General features: G+C 55.1%; 1 protein-coding gene across 3 annotated transcripts; it reads right to left on the bottom strand.

Annotated features, from left to right (window-relative positions):
- Positions 1 to 4,247: 4,247 nt before the first annotated feature.
- GMEB2 (glucocorticoid modulatory element binding protein 2) lies at positions 4,248 to 19,038 on the bottom strand. 3 transcript variants are annotated; one of them, XM_064730202.1, is made up of 10 exons: positions 18,923 to 19,038; positions 16,291 to 16,444; positions 11,545 to 11,642; positions 10,693 to 10,820; positions 9,228 to 9,331; positions 7,816 to 7,973; positions 6,632 to 6,703; positions 6,000 to 6,137; positions 5,344 to 5,466; positions 4,248 to 5,166 (listed from the first exon to the last, which is right to left on the bottom strand). In XM_064730202.1, the coding sequence occupies exons 2-10, from the start codon at positions 16,419 to 16,421 to the stop codon at positions 4,520 to 4,522; spliced, it is 1,599 nt and encodes a 532-aa protein (XP_064586272.1). In that variant the 5' UTR covers positions 16,422 to 16,444; positions 18,923 to 19,038; the 3' UTR covers positions 4,248 to 4,519. The 3 variants fall into 3 exon arrangements, with proteins under 3 accessions (XP_064586272.1, XP_064586271.1, XP_064586273.1); XM_064730201.1 differs by having other exon boundaries at positions 16,291 to 16,447; positions 18,923 to 19,036; XM_064730203.1 differs by lacking the exon at positions 18,923 to 19,038 and adding an exon at positions 17,562 to 18,014 and having other exon boundaries at positions 16,291 to 16,447.
- Between the last annotated feature and the right edge of the window lie 197 nt (positions 19,039 to 19,235).

The raw sequence follows: 19,235 nt of genomic DNA, 5'->3' as shown, positions 1-19,235 counted from the left end.
GGCAGAGACTGGTACCTGGCACGTTTGTCAGCACCAGTGGAAAGAGGAAGAGAAACGATGTTTTTGACCTTCCTGTCCTGTGCAGTCGCAGGCACTGGGAGCCTCAGAGGGAGCTCTCACCTTGCTCCCATCAGCAGCACCCTGGGGAGCCAAGGAAAGGGTTTTCCCACCAAGGAGAGGAGTGGGGCAGCCCAGGTCTGTGGGTGCTGAACGGACCCCATTGGAGCAGAGGGCACTGGATGGATCCCAGCAGAGCACTGGGTGTCTGGGAACCAGAGATTCCTGGGCAGCAAAGCCACCAGGGCTGCCCAACAACACCCTGGTCACTGCTGGATCAGTGGCAGGACAGCCACAGCTGCCTGGCTCTGCTGCACTCTGTGCTCTGCCAGCGAGGAGCAGGGGGTGGCTCAGCCTCACAGCAGGATCTGACCCCATGCAGCCCCTGTGCTCAGTGTTCCCATCCAGGAAAGGGCTCTCCAGCTTTGTCCTTGCAGCTGCCATGGGAACTGTTATGGTTTGAGCAGCACCAATCCCATCCCTGCCTGGGAAGGAGTGACCACGCAAAGGCCAGCTCTGGTATCAGCGGTCCATGGTGATGGAGTCCATCTCCATTTGCCTGGGGCAGGAATCATCCTCTCTGCAGCCCTGACTCTAAACCACAGCAAAGGTCTCTGTGACAGCATCAGACAACAGTGAAAAACAAACAAAATACCTGGCACCACTCCCCTGAGGTGCCCCAGCCAGGACGGGCCGTGCCCAGCTCACCCAGGCAGAACAGCCTTGGCACTGAGGCTTCACTCTGGACTTACAGGTGGGATATCGGGAGGTTTCACTGATTTTACAGGTGGGATATTTTCCCTCCAGCTCTAGAAGCAAACAAACAGCTTTCGCTGTGTTACATAAAGCTTCCGGCCGTGCTCATCGCTCAGCAAGGAGCAGCGCAGGGAGCACGGGCTCTGCCGTCCCTCCATCGCTGCCTGCGGGAGGAAGGCACTGCTGGAGCAGGGAGGAGGCAAAGCAGCGTCACCACATCCACAGCTTTAGGGCGGGGGAGAGCCGAAACCCGGGATCTGCCGATTTTAGACAAACAAACGCCGAGCCGAAAGCCGTGAGTTTCGGTTTCCATTCCTGAGGTAGCACGGCGGCAGTCACGGAGCGGTTTCCCCAGGAAACCATCGCTGCGCTCCCCGCCCCAGCGCCAGACGCGCTGCCCTTTGTGCGCCGCGACCTCCGCTCGTCCCGGGAAAGCTGCTGGGAGCTGGGAGAGCCTTCCCGCCAGGATGCTGGAGCATCTGCTGTCCCGGTAACAGCCCTAACCTGCCCGGAGACACGCAGAAAGTGAGGAATTGGTGATTTCTCACTGCCACACCACGGGCAGCTGCCAGGCAGGACCGTGGCAAAGCTCTGCTGGCAGTGCTGCCGGGGAGTGGGAGCCTCTGCTCTTCCCAAACACTGCACTCTGCTCCCGTGGATACCTGGAGGAGAAAATGCAGGTGGCTGAGGCTCCTTCACTGTACAATACAGGGAAAAGCGGGGACATGAGTCATCTGCAGCCCTTACATAATTTTGTCTCTGGGTGCGAGTCCACTGCACCTGGCTGTGAGCAGAGCAGCCCTGGGCTCCCCACGGCAGGAGAGGGGAGCAGATCTCAGCCTGAGCACCCAAGGGCACCCCAGGAAGGCAGTGCTGGCAGCACCAGGCTGATAGAATGGGTGCTGAGAGCCCTAGCCCTGCCCAGGGACCCCACAGAGCAGGTTGTCCCACTGGGATCCACAGCAACGTCTCAGTTTGGGTGCACCCACTGCAGCCTTTGGAGTCCCCAGTGAGGGGTGCAGCCCCCTGGGGGGCTCCCCCTGCAGAGCCCCAGGGCTCAGTGCCATGGGGAGGGAGAGCTGATCCACAGGTGGGATGTGCTGTCCACAGCAATGCTTTACCACCCCTGCTGAAACCAGAGCAGGATCTGCTGCCAGGCTCACACGGGACTTCCCCCCGGCCGGGGAATGTCGCCAGATCGCCCGCGGCCACATCCAGCCCAAGGCCACGCACCCAGACACTGATAATCTCTGCAGACAACTTCCCTTCTTTGCTTTTCCCTCTCAGCCCTCATCCTACCGCCAGCTGCTGACTCTGCGAGCCCCCGGCTGCCCTCGGCCGGGCGGGGAAGCACCGCGGGCACACCCGGAGCTGCACGGCCAGCCCAGGAGGGGAGCACCGCACCGGGGCATCCCTGAATGTCCCAGGGGTCCCTCCAGGGAGACAGGGCTGCCCCGAGAGCTGCTGCAAAGGGAGGGGAGAATTGCACCAGCCCAAATCTGCCTGCCCAGCTTTTATTGCTCGGGGAGCTGTTTACATCCCAAGACGAGCTGCTTTGCAGGGCAGAGTACACCCACGCTGGGAATGCTTTGCCGGTGAGGTGATCTGTGGTCTCCAGGGCAGGTAAAGGTGCACGGAGCCAGGGAAGAGCTGCTGCCTTCTGCTTGCTCTGCTCTGCCCTTGCTGCCCACAGCAACACAGAGCTGACACAAATCCCACCCCACACTCCACTGCCACCTCTCAGATACCTATAAAAAGGAGCCAGGAGATCTCTCCAACTGCCCCCTTTCCATGTGAACATTCCCTCTCCCACAGCCCCTGGATAACCCAGATGAGTTTGGCCAAAGCAGAGATGGCTGGAGCAGTGTGCTCAGCCCACAGCTCTGCAGGGCTGGGCAAAGGCACCACGGCTTTCCAGCCCTGGCACTGCTGGGGAAAGGTGTCCCTGTGCTGAGGGACATTCACTCACCATTGCAGCACAGGAAGGGGGCAATTCAGCTGGAAACCCACCTCAGATGTGGCTCAGCACGACTGCTCACACTGGAGAGGCAAAAGGCAGCTCAGGGTGATCACAACCCTTTATATGTCCTCAGTCTGACACGCTACTGCTGTCCCAAGTACAGAGATATGACGGTGATATCTCAGCAGCAGCCAGCTGGGAGGGAAAAACCTCTGATAAGGCAGGACTCCTCCTCATCAACTACGGCCTCAGCTGAGTCTTGGCCAAAACGAAACAAAATCTAATGCTCCAGAGGAATAGATCACTTTTCTTCCTGATTACGTGTCAAAACTCTCCTAACCACAGGTTGGGGACCAGTGGTTATCAGCACTGGGTGCAGCCAGTCCCAGCCGTGCCACGGACGACCAGACTTTGGAGCCACGTTTCAGGTTCCTTGCACACCCATGGCCAGAGGGAACACAGAGGACACGGACATTTATATTTAGTAAAGTGTGTTTCTGGCCTGGCCTGCCTTAGCCCCATTTCACAATCCCAGCTGTTATACCTGGACATAGAAAACACAATAAACATTAACATTCTTTCAAAAAAATATTTATTACTCAATAAAGTGACCTGTCGTTGCTGCTGTTGCCAGATCAAGTTTGGAAAACCCCAACACTCCAAGCACCCGACTCCTCCCAGCCAGAGGCAGCGTGAGACACACAGGCCCTGGCACGGGGCCTGGTGAGAGCTGCAGTGAGTGGGGTGGCTGTAGGAGAACTGGGGGGCTGACCACCCCGTTACAGAACGGCTGCTTGACCCCAGCAGGGAGGGAATGGCAGTGTCCTGCTCCCGTGGGATGCTGGGGACTGGGGACAGCAGGGTCTGCCCTCGTGAGGAAGTGTGAGCTCCCTGGAGCACGGCCGTGGGGCTCAGCTCTGCACGCTCTGCAGCATGGCTCTGCCACGCAGAACGAGCTTTCCAACCCGGGCTTCACTTAAAAATCGCCGGTGGCTTAAAAAAATCCCAATAATGGATTTTTTTTTTTTTTTGAGAAAACTAGAAAAAGACCCCAAATCCTCAGAAGTCACAGCTCTTCTCAGCCCTCTGGGCTCCTGTCTTGCTGCTTCTTCCCCAGCAGACCTGGGCAACCACCATGCCCACTGTCACAACAGCTCCCACTTGTTTTTGCCACCCAAAGCCAGTGTCACGCACAAACCCAACCTCCCAGGGCCTGTGCCCATGCTGCCAGAGCCCTTCCTGGTGTCAATGATTGTACACATCCACTGAATTCCTGCTCTTGGCATCCCTCTCCACTCCTGCAGCCCCTAGGGATGGGGAGCAGCCAGCTCCCTGCACACCAGACCCCTTTGGCAGCTTCCTTTTGCTACCACCTTCTCCCTGCTCCTGCCCACTCCTCCGATGGACACTGCTCCAGCTGTGCCAGCCAACGAGGCTGGGCTGACAACCCAGAGCAGGAAAACTACTCCAAGAGAACAGGGGAGGAAAGCTTTATAAAAAAATAAGCTCTTTTTTTCTTCCCTCCTCCAAACAAGGCAGAGCATTTCTGCCTTTCCCTTCTCCAGGCATCCTTCCTCCCCCCTCCTTCCCTCTGACCTGAACCTCCTCGCTCCCAACACGAGCTGCTCTGAGTCTCGCTAGCCCGTGCCCCTCACGACACCGCTCCTCGTCCCACAGCGCAGCCAGAGAAGAGGCAGTTCCCCCCAGAGTGGCACGGCCAGCGTCCCTCCAGGCAAGTCCCCCCTCTCACTTCTGCTCCGCCTCGTCGGCCACCGCGGTCACCTCGATGGCGGCGGCAGCGTGCTCGTCCCCGGCGGCCTCGGCGGCCCCGGACGGGACAGTCACCACCGTGCTCCCCCCGGGAGCTATTTGTGTCACATTCTGGATGGTCGTGCCAAGTCCTGGAAGGGTCAGGAGCTGGAAGGGGCTCACCACCTTCACCACCGTGCTGCCGTCCTGGACCGCAGCCGTGCTCAGCACCGTCAGGTTGGAAGCGTCCGGGTGGATCTCCACGGTGCCAGGGAAGGTGGAGCCGGCGGAGGCCAGCACCGTGTACCCCCCCAGCAGAGGGGAGGCCGGGGAGCTGGCGGCGGGGGGCTGGGCCGGGCTCTTCCCCAGCACAGAAGGAGGGAGGGCCGAGACCACTTTGCCAAGAGGGAGGTTGGCAATCTGGGACACTGGCACGCCGGGGGTGACAGTGAGCTGCGCTGGCTGGGACAGGACTTGGGAGGTGATGGCAGCTGGTCCGGAGGTGGCCCTGGTCAGCCGGGGGCGTTTCAGAGGCGTGGGAACAGAGACGGGTGTGAGGGTCATCAGGACGTTGTTGAGATGCTGCGATTTGTGCTTCAGCTCCTTCGCTCGCTTGCGGTGCTCGTCGCACTGCTGCTCCAGAGCTGGACACAGAGAAGAGGTTTGGCTCAGCCTGGACCCTGGACAAGCTTCCCAGAGGCCTGTGGCAATGCCTGGTGTGGCTGGTTTAACACCACCAGCTTTAACACAACCCCCACTTTCTCAGCCCAAAAGGAAGTGCACAGGCAGCAATGCCCAGTGCTGCACTGCTGTGTCCATACCTGCCAAATCCCGTGTGTACTGCTCCCTCGAGCGATCCATCTGGCACTTGTGGCTGGCCAGGACCTTCTTGACCAGATCCAGCATCCCAAAGTTCTGGACTACGTTGTTGAGTAAAACAGCATCTTAAAAACAAGACACAGAATCTTTGAGGAAGTAAAACTCCCTGAGCAAACTATTTGTGGCTTGGCAAAAGCCACAAACATGTCCAGGAACAAACATGTCCAGCTGAGACAGCCAAAATCTGCAGGAGGGTAATGCAAGAGGCTGGGGAAGAGGAGAAGGCAGAAGCCATGAGAAAGGGCAAGAGGTCATTGGCCGTGTAAACAGTCCTCTCCTGCCTAGCAGGGGTGATAAGAAATCTGCTGGCACAGTAGCTGCTTGCTGCATCATTATTCCAATGGCCTAAATTCCACCTCAATTCCCAAGCCAAGCATTTGTCCAGACCCAGAGCCAGCAGGGAGGAAGCCCCAAGCACGGGGAATTGGAGAACTGAGGTCACCTGAATTATCCCCAAGTGCAGCCTCCTCAATCAGCCAAAAACGAGATTTCCTATGATGAGCTACATCCCTATCGTGTCATCCAGATACCCCTAAGGATAAAATCATCCACAAGCCCCTCTCCCAAGATGACTGACCACCCATGACCAGGTCCTTACCCCCAAGCTGCAGTGGGGGATCCTGTGCTCGCTGCTGCAAGCCCTTCATGGTCTCCACCAGCTCCTGGTGGAACTCATGGATCACTTCTTCCAGGAGCCCACTGTCCTTCAGACCTTGCCAAAAAGCAAAGGTGTCATCTGGAGAAAGAGGAAGCAAGGGAGAACCTCAAAATCCTCGGTAGGGTTTAATGGCAATCTGCTATGGGTTCCCTGTGAACACCTCTGCAGGGGTGCAGTCCTGCCAGGCTGGGGCAAGGCCCACCCAGAGCACGGACACAAAGGAGGATATGCTGTCCCCACCCTGCCCCACTGCCCCCCAAAGGACACTTTGCTACAGCCAGTAGCACCAAGGAGAATGATTTCATGACCCTTCTGATAACAATTTTTCCGCCCCAGAGCCACATTTGGCTCTCTGGCTTTGATATGTTGGTGCTTGGAAACAACTTCATTGCGAGGCTGCGCAGCCTTGCACAGGGAGGGAGGGATGTAACACATTCCATCAGCACAGAAGGAATAATCCCAGTGGAGGCTCATGCAAGGCTGCTCTGGTAAGAGGGTCCTTCCTGCTCCTTACTCTGCTGCTTCCCTGCTTGCCCACATCTCCTCCACCCCTGCAGGATGCCAGGCCATACCTCCAATGCTGGTGCTCCAATCGCTGGCATCCTCGCATGTTTCTATGGTTATTGTAGCCGGGGATCCGTTCACTGCAACCAATAGCAAAAAAGAAGAGAAAAAAATTCCCAGGTCCTGATTTTTCCCTGTATTTTCACAGGCTGTTTCCAAAGGAAGCACTCCCTTGCTGCATTTCTGTACTTCTCTTTTATATTACAGAGGATCACATCTGTCTGAATGCAGATCTCAATGCTGAACAGAGACACCCAAGTGCTGCTGTGCCAGCTGTACTTATTTTCCTACATTAGAGTGCAATACTCAGGGACTGCTTCTGCAACCTTTGCAGCACAAGAACACATGCTTGAGAGCAGCATTTCCCTCCTGAAAACACACCAGCACTGCTCAGGGCAAAAGTCAAACAGATTTAGAGTCTGATTTTTTTGGCAGCCCTTTTTACCCAGCCACTATTTGTCAGGTTCTTAATCTCAAAAGAGGCCCCACTGACAATCAGGGGACTCTCCTCAACCCTTCAGCTTGCCAAAACCTCTAGAGTTTTTTACCTAGCCGAAAACCACACCTGCAGGGCATGGAGGGAAATCTGCCAACCCCACAGACTGTAGAGCTTGAATTATTTGCAGCCTTTAATACCCAGCCCTTGCTGAGGTTTCACAGTCTTCAGGGTCTTAATTAGCCAGCCCCAGCTGGGAAACATTCCCATTATACTCAGTTAACATATCTGAGAGGGTGGGCTGTCATAGCATCAGCTATTCACCACAGTACAGGAGCTGGTGGATGGGTGCTCTGCAGAGTCACCCAAGGCTTCTGTCCCATTGGCACACAGCTGGTTGGCACTTTCAGCGCTGTTCCTTAAACTCCTAAAGTTTAATACCAGATATTTAATTAAACACTAGCCATGAAACATTACCTTAATATAGGTCAAATTAATAAAATCAGAGAATGGCTGTGAGCTCGGTAGCCCCAAAGTCCAATCTGTATGTCCAGAGCCCCCATGCACATGGGCCAGGGGGGGGCACCCTTTTCCTAACTAGAACCAGATATGCTTTCCAAGTGCTGTCCAACCCATGGTCCTGTGAAGGCTTCCAGGGCTGGCCAGTGGAGCAGCCACAGGGCCCTTGGTTATGTGGCACCCATGGGCTCTGATGTGCCAAAGGCCCTGCTGAGGGTGAGGAAGGGCTGCACGTACCATCAGCAGAGGCAGGAGTCAGAGGGATGTACTCTGTTGATGTCTGGCTGGTCAGGGACACCCTGGCTCCTGTCAGGTCAATCTTGGTGCTCCGGCAGGTGTTGGAACAGACCTTTGTGTGCTGATAAAAATCCAGCTCTCCTGAGTCCATAATCTTCCTGAAAGACAGGGAGCAAGCACAAGGACAGGCACATCAGCAACAGCTAAGAGCTCTGAGATTGCTCCTGGCAGCCTCCACCCCAAACTTCTGAGTCCCAAAACGCCAGGAGAGCAGGCAGAGCCAGCAGGAGCCCTGACTGGGACTGACTAACTCATTTCTTGAGGAAGGAGGGGGAAGAGAGAACCCCTAACTGGTGCCACCAGCACATCCCCTCCAAAGCTTCAGCTTCCAAAGGATCAGTTGGAGTCTCAGTTCAGGGTGAGACCAAAGGGAGCCTCTTTCTTGCCTTTTTGACTCTATAGCTCAAAAGGAGACAGGACATAACCCTATTTAGAAACTAAAATCAGGTCTCTCATTCAAAGGGAGTGCCAACACTGGCACACAGGATCTTCCAATCCAAGAACATTATCTCCAAAACATTCCCAAGCCTTGCTGGCCAACAACCACCTAAGCTTCCAGAGATGTGCTCCCATGGGATGCTGGGTTTGCCTTCAGACATCCCCTCAAGTGTTTTTCCCCCTCTCAAAGCCCTGCCTTCACAAAGCCTAAACCTATTATGCAAAATTTATGTGAGGCAAAAGCTGCTTAAAAGGAATACAGGAGATGCCTGCATTGAAGTAGAATAATACAGAGAAAGGCAATGTCACCCTGTGAAAAGAGCACAAAACCACTGACAATTCCTGGGGAAAGAGGTGATTCTTTTTTAATCCTGTCCAAAGGCAGAGAAAGACTTTAATTAAATCACAGTTTCAGGCTGGTGTTCAGGAGGACCATAGAGGAATTGAATTACTGTAGTTAATACTAGAGAAGAGAAATGTTTGCAATAAAGAACCTTTTTTTTTTTTTTTGCCAAGGACTTATTTAGAAGTGATGTCAAGCAGGAGTGCTGCAACCAAAGCATTGGTGATGACCAGACTGATTTCATTTGGTGAGTCACACTGAGAATCCACAGACAGCATGGCCCAACCACCAACAGCCATTAAAATTTCCAATGTCTCTACACCAGCTGGAAACTCAGTGTGGTTCAAGGCCTGAAAAGGCTAGAGAAATATTTCTTGCCCCCAATTATTCCCTAAGCACAAGGACAGAACAAAGCCATTGAACTGACCCCATTTGGGACCAGGCTGCCATTACAACAAACATTTATAGTGGTTCATTTGCTCTCTCAGCAGCAAAACTGCCATTCCAAAGGTTGTGTTCCCCCCACCACAATCCCCCAGCAGGGTCCAGAGCCACAGGGGAAGGCACTGACCGGAGCATGATCCCGTTCATCCGGATCGCCCGCTTCCAATCCTTCAAGGTCGACTTCCCTGCCAGGTGCACAAACTCCTTGGGGCTGATGAGGTGATCATGAAACTGCAAAGGCAGGGGTGCAACATCAGTGCCACGAGCCATAAACGAGCCAAGGGTGTCCTGTGAGCAGGGTTCAGCTGCAGCCTGCTGGCATTTCCCAGTGCCTGACAGTGTCTGCAGCCTCCACGTGCCACTGAGCACCCCCAAACCAGATTGCTGCCAGGCACTCCCCACCCCAGACAACACTGCCCAAGTTAGAAAGATTAAAGCTGTCACCAATGGTTAGTCAACAGCTGCTCCAGGGGTGTGTGAGTTTGCCCAGCTCAGGCAGGACAGCTGGGAAAACACCCAGAGCTTGTGCAGAGTGTCATTAGCAGCAGGGAGCTCCTCACGCTCCCACTAACAGCACTCAGTGAAAGCTGGGCTGCACTGCTAACATTTGGGTCCAGGGCATGTTATGCCCCATAGGGGAGAGAGAAGAAGCCCATTTGGTCTTTGACCTCCTGCTCCCAAGCCCAACCACTGGTATCAGGGAACCTCTGGCCTCTTTAACCATGCACACCCACTGCCACTGCAAACCAGCTTCAGGGAGCTGGCACACACCTGCCAACTCTTCCTTTCTTTTATTGCCCTACACACCCAGCTGTGCCTGAACCCAACAGCAACCTGCAGGATCACAGAATTATAGAATCACTAAGGGTGGAGAAGTCCTCCAAGATCCTTGAGTCCAATCATGACCCAGTTTTCTTAAGAGCTGCCTTACAGCCCATCTCAAAGGATTTCCCAAATCCAGGCCTCCTCTTTTCCATGGCCATGTTGACCAACATAGAGCAACTCACTGTTACTGCCTGAGAAACTGCATCTCTGAACAAGGACAAGGGCTTCAGTGCAGAGAGCACAGATTTTAGGAGGCAGCAGCATCTGTCCTCTGCCTCATGGACAGAGGAGACCACCTCTGCTGGGAAGGGCAAGGACTATCCTTTGGGAGCCCAAGGAGACTCTCCCTCAGCAGGGCATTGTTTAGGCTGTGTACAAATGCCAGCAATGACTCACTCGTGGCATGTTCCTGAATTCATGTAAATTTTAACCATGAGTTACCCAGCACACAGCTGCAACTCTTCAGCAGGTCCTCAATCAATACACTCCTCAAACTTTCCAACTGAGCAGACACTGCAAGTGCCCAAATTTCTCAAATTTTCAGTAACACATTAAACTGAGGCACCATCTCTCCAGCCAGAACTAAATAATTTTGTCAGGACAAATATCAGGTACCCAGCACCAGGAAAATGTCATCCTTTCCTACCATGACATGGATCAAATGCAAAGCAGCTGATCAAAGGTTATCACACCCAGGACAAGCCAGGTCACCTCTCAATGTGGGCAAGGGAAAAGCACAAGCCCAGTGCTGGGCTCTCTGTTCTCACCTGCACACACTTCACATTAATTCCAGGGCACACAAACTTCCTCCAGATGAGGTTGGCTTTGCTGTCCCCGCAGGTGATGGGGTAGACAATCTCTGCCTCCAAACTGTCCTCATCTTCAGCCATCTTCACTTCTCACAGGGATCAGAGGAAGGGACAGATCAAAGAGAAACATGAGCCACAGCTCCTGAGCCACACATGCAATGACAGTTTTGAAACTCAGAAATAAATAAAAAAACAAGTAGATGATGCATGGTGGGGTGTGCTGGGGTTTGTGGCCACCACTCACTTGCATCTTGCTATGAAAGTATCCAAACACCCAAATTTGTCAGGCAAAACAGCCCACAAAGATTTATGCCAATCCAGCTGCAGCTGAGCACAGGGAAAATGAGAAGTCACTCATTCTTGATAAAAGAGAATGATGTTATCTGGGTGGAGTCACCCTTGGTTTTAAAGTAAAACTGGTTTCAAGTCAACATTAGCCCAGCTGATCAGTCTCTGCTCCCTAAACTCGCTTTTACTTTGCAACCAAAGCCAGCAAGTTGCTGCAAAACTGACACCCCCGTGGCAAGCTGGAATGGCAGGAGCAGGGATGGCTGGACACAGGGACACATCCCGGACCAGGAGAGGGCAGCAGCAGCCCAGCCAGCCACTGCCAGCTCCCTGCTGGTCACCGAGCCCCCTGGATGCTGGGACAGCATCGCTGGCATCCCCAAGGCTTGCAAGAGAACAGCCCCGAGCCCCAGCAGCTCTGCACAGCAGTGCTTGGGGTGTCCCAGCTGCCACCAGGGCAGGGCTGGGGCACACTGGGGGGCTGCAGCTGCCACCAAGGGGCTGTGGAAAGAGCTGACCTACCTAGAACCGCTTCCTTCAGGTCTGTGGAGGCTGTGAAGGCAGCAGCAGCTGCAGCAGCTGCATTTTCAGTCTCCAGAGTGTCTTCGTTGATGTCACCACTGGGAAGAGAGGCAGAGGCATTCTTAAGCCATGTGGCTGTGCCACCCCCACCCCCGCTGCCCTGTGGAGACATTGCCTCACAAGTCCCTTGGATCACATTTTCCCACAAGAGCTAAGAGTCAGCTCTGGGTTTGAAAGGCTCAGCTCCATTTTTTCATGTGGAGATGAAGAACCCCACAGCAGGCAAGCCCCTGTCAGCAGCCAGGCCAGCTCTCTCTCACTCCCCTTTAATCCCAGCCCTGTGGATCTGCCTCCAGCCCAGCCCATGCTGGAGAGCTGGCATGGAGAGATGCTGTCAGCACAGCCCCTTGCTCAGAAGTCACTGCCAGCCTTTGGAAGCTTTGCCTGAGATTTCCCCAGGAAAAACATGTGTGAAACATGCTGCTGCTGTCTGGGCAATGACTGGCTGAATCCCTTGGTATGCAGGATGCTCCAGGGAGGGAGCAGGACCTCAAGGAGTCACAGAGACACTATAAAGGAGTTGGACAAACCCCAAGAGCAGATCTGTGAGCAGAGATAACATAACATGAGTTACAGACACTTGCAGTACAATCTCTGAGCCTCTTAAAACTTGATATATCCATGACATTCATTAATAGCTGGCTGTTCAGCTGTTTCCATTGTCCCCACACTGAGATCTCCATCTTCTCTGGGTGCTTTGCCCATGGAGTCACACAGTGGGTCCTGCACAGCACCCACTCCCTCACTGTTCTCCCATCCCAGGTACAGGAATACAGAGCCCCAGGCCCCTCCAAGGAGCTTCCCACACTCAGAGGGCACAGGCACTTCTGGCTGGCATGTGGGACAGGCTCCTCAACCCCCTGCCTTTGGAGGTGAGGTCTCAAAGGGAGGGAGCCCTTATGGATCCACCTGTACCTCACAGCCAGTGCTCAGCAGGGAGCATTCCTAATGGGTTTTCATACAAACACAGAATGGTTTGGGCTGAAAGGGCCCTTAAAACTCACCCTTAAACTTGTTCCAAGCCCCTCCCACAGGCAGGAACATCTTCCACCATCCCAGGTTGTTCCAAGCCCTGTCCAACCTGGCCTTGAACAATTCCAGGGATGGGGCAGCCACAGCTTCTCTGGACAGTCTGTGCCAGGGCCTCACCACCCTCACAGGGAACAACTTCTTCCCAGTATCTAATCTAAGTCTACCCTCCTTTTAAGATGTATGTTTGGTGGTGTTACTGAAGCTGCAGAAAGCTTGATCCACAGGGGCAGAGGGAGAAACATAATTAGTTTTTCACATACTTTGCCATATAAACTCCCTATGAAGACTCCACAGAGAAAATAAACCTGAACCTCCCTCCCTTTGGTACCATGGATGAATTAAAAGACAGTCCTAGTGACTCACTGGCAAGCACATTTCTCACCCTCCATGCCACGGGGACAAGGAAATTCAAGAGCAACTGGTTTTTCCATTCTGGGCTCCTAACACACAGCTCCAGGGTGGAACTGCAGCTTCAAAGCATCCCTCCCCTCAGCAGCTGCAGGGCAGGTCCCTGTGGGGAGCAGCACAGAGATAAGGAATGGTGTGGGAGGCAGCCCAGCCTCACCAGGTGAGTGCTCAGATGCTGCTCCAGAGAGGGGAGACAGCTCCTGCTGTGACAGAAAGAAGATGGACACAACTCTGCCTCTGCAGCTCACAGTGACCACCAGCCCAGAGCCCTGGCAGAGCATGGGGAGGGTAACGTGAAAGGACCCAAAAAGGTAAACTCTGAGCCAAGGCATTTGCACCCAGGTGATTATTACACAAGTGGCATTCTGACAGAAGAACAGAAGAATTCTAACCTGGGGTTTTTCATCAGTTTGCTGCTGGGTTCTTGCATTTCTCCAGCAGTGGCACTTCAGCAGGGTGCCAGAGGAAGCAACCCCTTCTGGCATGCAAAGCCCAGCACCCCACAGCCCTGACCTGCCTCCAGATCAAGAACCTCCACCAACTTACCCAGAAGAAACCCTCCAGCAGAAAAGCCAGCACCTTTCAGAGCTTCCTCCAGGACTCCACCACATTTGCACCGCTCCAAAAAATGACCAAAAGGTGCAACTGGATGGGGAGGAATAACCCAGCCCATGCTTTTAACCTCCAGAGGAAAACAAACAAACCAACTCCCAGCTTGTATGAAAAATTCAGGCAACTGAAGTCTGTGTCTGCCATGGACACGTGGGGGAGAGAAAACCACAAAAAAGGTGAGTGTCTCCATGCTGTTTCTCCCATCCCATTCCAGGGAAACAGACTGAGGCAGAAGCAAGGGAAAACACAAACACCTTCCAAGCCCCAGCAGTGCAGCCCCTCAGCTGGCCCTGCCTTTGCCAGTTGCCATGACGAAGGCAGAGGAGGATGGTTCTCATCTTCCTCCCCAGGAGGATCCATAAACCAGATGGGAGGAAGAGAAGAAAGCATGTGCAGATAACTCAGCGGGCTGGCGTCTCCTTTCTTTTCTGCTCCTGCCTTGCCTGGAAACTTGAGAGAGAAAATTCTCCCCCAGAATCCTGTGCTGATCAGAAATACATGTACCTCATCAGAGCATCAAGCACAGATCCCCTCCTCTCACAGACCAAAGAGAAAAGCTTCTTGCTCATTATTATTTTCCCATTTCCCTCAGCCTTTTCCTTAAGAACACATGAACTAATTAAGCTCTTAACAATTGGTTGTACAGAGGGTTTTTTTAATAGCAAACCCATACCCAGATGAGCACTAGAAAAAGGCACCAACCCCCAAGCTGAGTTTGGTTTAAGTGTCACACCAAGCAAACAGAAAGCTCCCCATGTGAGCAGTGACTGAGCCAACAGCAAGGGATCCCAGCCCGTGCCTGCAGCTGCTCTCCTGACACCAGCTGGGGCTGCTGAGGGAAATCAGAGGGAAAGGGAGAAAGAGCCAGCACCACTGTGGTATTGCCCAGGAGGAGCAGAGCCTGGTGGGGGCAACTGTCCAAGGCCAAAGAGAGACCATGGTGGCTCGTGCTGCCACCCACCAGCAGCCCCACTGCCCTGTTCAGTGAGGGGAGTCAGCAGGTTTTACCCTGTGACACCAAAATTCACACCCTTTCTATTAACCCACTGCCATCCCCAAGAATGGGGGAGAAAAGGGCCTGTTCAGGGGCTCTTCTCCAGAGAGATGCATGGAAAACCCTTCAAGGAATCTCTTCATCCATACAAAGACCTCTCTGCTCACAGCTGTCACTAAATGAAAGCATCCCTCTCTGTATTGCATGGAGCTGTCCTGCTCCTGACCATCCAGGGGACACTGGGAGGGTGAGCAAAGGTTTCCAAAGAAAAACAGGAAGGGAACTCAGAGTGAAAGGAAACCAACTGATTGAGCCAGCCTCTGCCATGATCCATTTTCCCAGACAACACCACAATGCTGCACATGGGTCTGAAGAGGCTCAGAGCCACATGACAACCAGGAACCATTCTGCATCCAAGAGCAGCCACATCCCAAGTGTCACATCTGGCTGCTTCTCCACTGAGGGAGACAAGGGAGTTTCCATGGGACAGAAAAGAAGAGGAGTAAAGCCCTTCTTCCCCACCATCACCGTTCTTCTGGGAATTGAAGATGTTTAAGAAACACAGACCCAGGGTGTGGATGAAGAGCAGGGCAACTCCTGCCCAAGTCAGCACCAACAGCTCTTGCCTCTGCCAGTCCCTGCCCAATCTTTACCAAAATTTAATCTATTAATGGGCTTTATCTCAGCTGAAGCAGCACAAGGGGAACGGCCCCTGGACTGAGCTGTCACCTTCTGCCCTGCCCAAAGCCCCAGGGCATTGACACAAAGACACGTTTGAGAAAAGCAGACAAACACCTCCGGAGAGCAATAAACAGCCATTCAACACCCACTTATTTCAGACAAGCCTGCCTGGATGCAGCTCCAGGTGTGAACTTGGATTCTCTGCCCACTGAAAGAACAAAACACACAAACGGCTCTGGGCTCTGTTCCACCCAAAAAACCACAGAGAAATAAAGCAGAGTCCATTGCTATGTGGGCCTTCAAGAAAGGCTCTTTGGCCATGGCCAACCTGCCACTGAACAGACCAGACCTAAAAACAGCAGCCCAGAATATAAAATGCCAACAAAAAAGGCAGAAACTGGGCAAAACAGCAGCACTTTAATAATCAGACCTGTATTTTTTTTTAATAATGCCTCTCCATTCAGGGCAACACTGTTTCAAAGACACCTCTCTCACTCCTATTGCTGGCAGTGGAGGCTCCTGCAGAGCTCAGCCAAAAACCAGCCGACCCCAAACCTCCTCAGCCTTCAGGGAAAGGGAGCTCAGCTGCACCACCCTCAGCCTGGTGAGGACAAAGTTGTCTCTTGGAGTTCAGAGGTCAGCACAGCCATCATGAAATAAATAGCAGAAAAACACTGATTCAGCTACTGGTGTCCTGTTCCAACTGGATGTGTGTTCACTCAGAAAAAGGTATTTGGGGTCAGTCATTTTTCCCCACCTCAAAAGAGGGAAAGAGTGGAGCCTGTTCTGCCCAGAGCTGCAGAGCCCTGGTGTGGAAGCCCTAGCAAGGAACGGACACTCCATGGCCACCGCTGAGGTGCCCACAGTGAGCAGGGATGAGGAGGAAGCAGTGGGGGATAAATCCCATCTGGGAGGGTTTCCAGCACGTCCCCTCAGTGTGCACCAGCCCCATCTCTTACCCGTGCTGGGACAGGTTGGTGGTGACCAGCACTGTCTTGACCTCCTCCATGGCAGCGCCGTCCACGGCGCCGTCCGGCGTGGTCACCACCACCACCTCCTCCATGTGCACGCTGACGTCCGGCGTCGCCATCGCGGCACCAGCTCAGTCACCACCTGCTGGGGGAGAAATTCGGGAATGCCAGAGTGAGCTCAGTCATGGAAGGGTCCTGGGAGCAAGGAGAGAAGGGACTGCAGGGATCCCATGCTCCAAAGGGGATGAGTGAATCCCCAAGTGCTCCATTGCAGGAGGGAGGATGAGGGGAAGCTCAACCCAACCCAACCCTTTGCAGGCTGGGTGAGAATGATGGGCATGGGTGGGACTGGGGTGCAGGAGGTGAAGGGCAGAGTGTGAAAGAGGTCCAAAAAAAAAAAAATGTTCCTGGCATCCATCATAAACTCTGTGAAGATACTCACTTTGAAGGTGCTTTTCTAAATGTATTTCAAACTATCTCACGATTTCACACTGTTGGAGGAGCTTGTCACTGTCTCCTCCACAGTAAAACAGGGATTCTTCCCTCCTCCAAAGTCACACACACAAAAAAAAAAATCAAATTAAAAAAGCACGTCAAGCCCGCAGAAACAGTGACATCTGGAAACTATTTCAAAGTGTGCATTTCTAATAAATCAGCAATAGATGTAAGACAGCACTCCCTCCCCAGCTCTCTTGGAGCCTTTTTAGGAACTGAAAGGGACTCTCAGGTCTCCTCAGAGCCTTCTTTTCTCCAGCTCTCTCTCTGTCTCTAGAGCAGAAGTGCTCCAGCCCTCAGAGCATCTCCATGACCTGCTCTGGACTCGCTCCAGCAGCTCCACATGCCTGATGCTGGGAGCCCAGAGCTGGATGCAGCACTGCAGGTGGGGTCCCACCTGAGGAGAGCAGAGGGAGAGAATCCCCTCCCTTCCCCTGCTGCCCACAATGCAGGGGATCAGCCCATGCCCAGGTAAGGAGAACTTGGTGCCCACAAAGCATCTCCTACAGCACTGGCGCAGACCCCACAGAGACAGGTAAGGGAACACCTCACCCAGGTCTGGCTGTTCCAGGCTCAGACCCCCATGGAGAACTCCAAGCAGTGGCACAGAGCACAGCAGAGATGCCACCTGGCTCCCACTGCTTCCCCAGGCCACAGCCAGAGCACAGCACTGACCCAGCACGCCCAATGTGACTTCACAACCAAGTTCATGGCCTGCAGAAACACCTGCCTGACACACAGGGACAGCACGAGGTGCTCCTTACCTCCACAGAGCCCACAGGGTCTATCCAATGGCCTCTCTGTGCCAGCCCAGCACAAAGCCACCAGCAGAAGCACTTCACTTTTCACAGCAGCACCGAAGCTCAGTTGCCCTCAGCTCAACCCCTCCAATTTCTGTTGTCACTCTATCTCTATCCTTGTCCTTCATTTTGGGGTAAAACCCATCCCACTCAGTGATTAGCATCACTCACAACACTCCTGAGCTTCAGGATGCCCCAGACATCCTGCCCAGCATCATGGGACTGAACCCCACGTGTGCTGCTCAGATGCCTCTGGGCAGAAACCAGCACTGAATGGAGAAAAAGTGGGCTGGAAACATAAGTAATCGAAAAAGTGGCTAAAACACACAGGCAGTGGGGCTGTGGAGGGGGACAAGGGCACCCCAGCTCTACCAGGACTCAGGGTGTCCATGCCTGTCCCTCCTGGTGCACCTGGCAGGGTGCTGAGAGTGCGTCAAGGGCTGAGGGAAAGAATTGGGGTGAAGTGAGGAAGAAAACATAAAAGGAAAATAAGCATAGCACAGCTGGGAGAGGAGACAGATATGTGGGGTGCAGCATCAGGAGGGCAGAGAGACCAGATTACACTGTGTGCAAGGCTGTGCACAGAGAGGGGGATGCAGCGTGGCTGCAGAGAGGGAATGCATGGTGGCTTTAGGGGGGTAAAACAGAGCTGCACAAGGTGAGGAGGCCGTGGGGTACCAGAGGGTGCCCAGGGGTCCATGGACAGAGGAGATGGAGAGCAGCACAGACAGCACGGGTGGGGGGCTGCAGCTGCACGGGGTGGGGGGACACAAGCTGGGGGGCTGCCCTGAGAGCGGCAGGGAAGCTGCAGGACGATGGCGAGCAGCCTCAAGGAGGGGTGAAGAAGGCAGAGTGCGGCACAGGGGGACACAGAGAGGGGACACCCGGGGGGCTGCTGGGCTGCTTGGGGAGGATGGGGGGCGGTTTGCAGAGCGGGGTGCCCGGGGGCGGAGGGCGCTGCACGTGGAGGCTGCCGGGGGGGTCTCCCGGGGGTGCCCCGGTGGCGAGGCGGGCGGGCGGGCAGGGGGTGCCCGGTGTCGCCGCGGTGTCCCCGTTCCCCCCCCATCCCCCCGGTTCCCGTTGCGGGGCGGCGCGCGCGGGAGGGGGGGGGTTGCGGAGGGCCGAGAGGGGCGCGTGGGCGCGCTCCCGCTGGCAGGGAGGAGGAGGAGGAGGAGGAAGAGGAGGAGGAGGAGGCGGGGGGGCCGCGGGGCGGGCGGGCGGCCGGGCGCTGCCGCCGCCGCCGTAACGTCCTGACGCTCCGCAGGGACCCGGGCGGCGCGTGCGGCGGAGGCCCCGCGGCGGGCGAGGCCGCGCCCGGCGCTTACCTCGGGCCGGCGTCCCGCGGGCCCCGCTCGGGCTGCGGCGGCGGCGGGCGCTGGGGCCGGGCGGCGGTGGGCGCGGGCAGGGCGGCGGCAGCGGGGCCGGGGGGAGCGGGGCTCCGCCGCGCGGCTCTGGGGCCCCGCGCAGGCGCACGGCCCGCACCGGCTACCGAGACTTATTTGGCGCGGGCGCCGCGGCCCGCGCTCCCCGTGAAATAGGGACCGGGCGGGCGCTCTGCGCCTGCGCCGCCGCCGGGCGGGGGTGGGAGGGGGCGCGGCGCGCGCCGCCGGGGGGGTCCCCGCGCGCGGGGTCCTGCGG

This window comes from Zonotrichia leucophrys, chromosome 20 (genome assembly GCF_028769735.1).
Source record: "Zonotrichia leucophrys gambelii isolate GWCS_2022_RI chromosome 20, RI_Zleu_2.0, whole genome shotgun sequence".
In the NCBI taxonomy this organism is placed as follows: Eukaryota; Metazoa; Chordata; class Aves; order Passeriformes; family Passerellidae; genus Zonotrichia; species Zonotrichia leucophrys.
The sequence above is the reverse complement of the archived record's forward strand: the minus strand, read 5'-3'. Positions and strand labels throughout refer to the sequence as shown.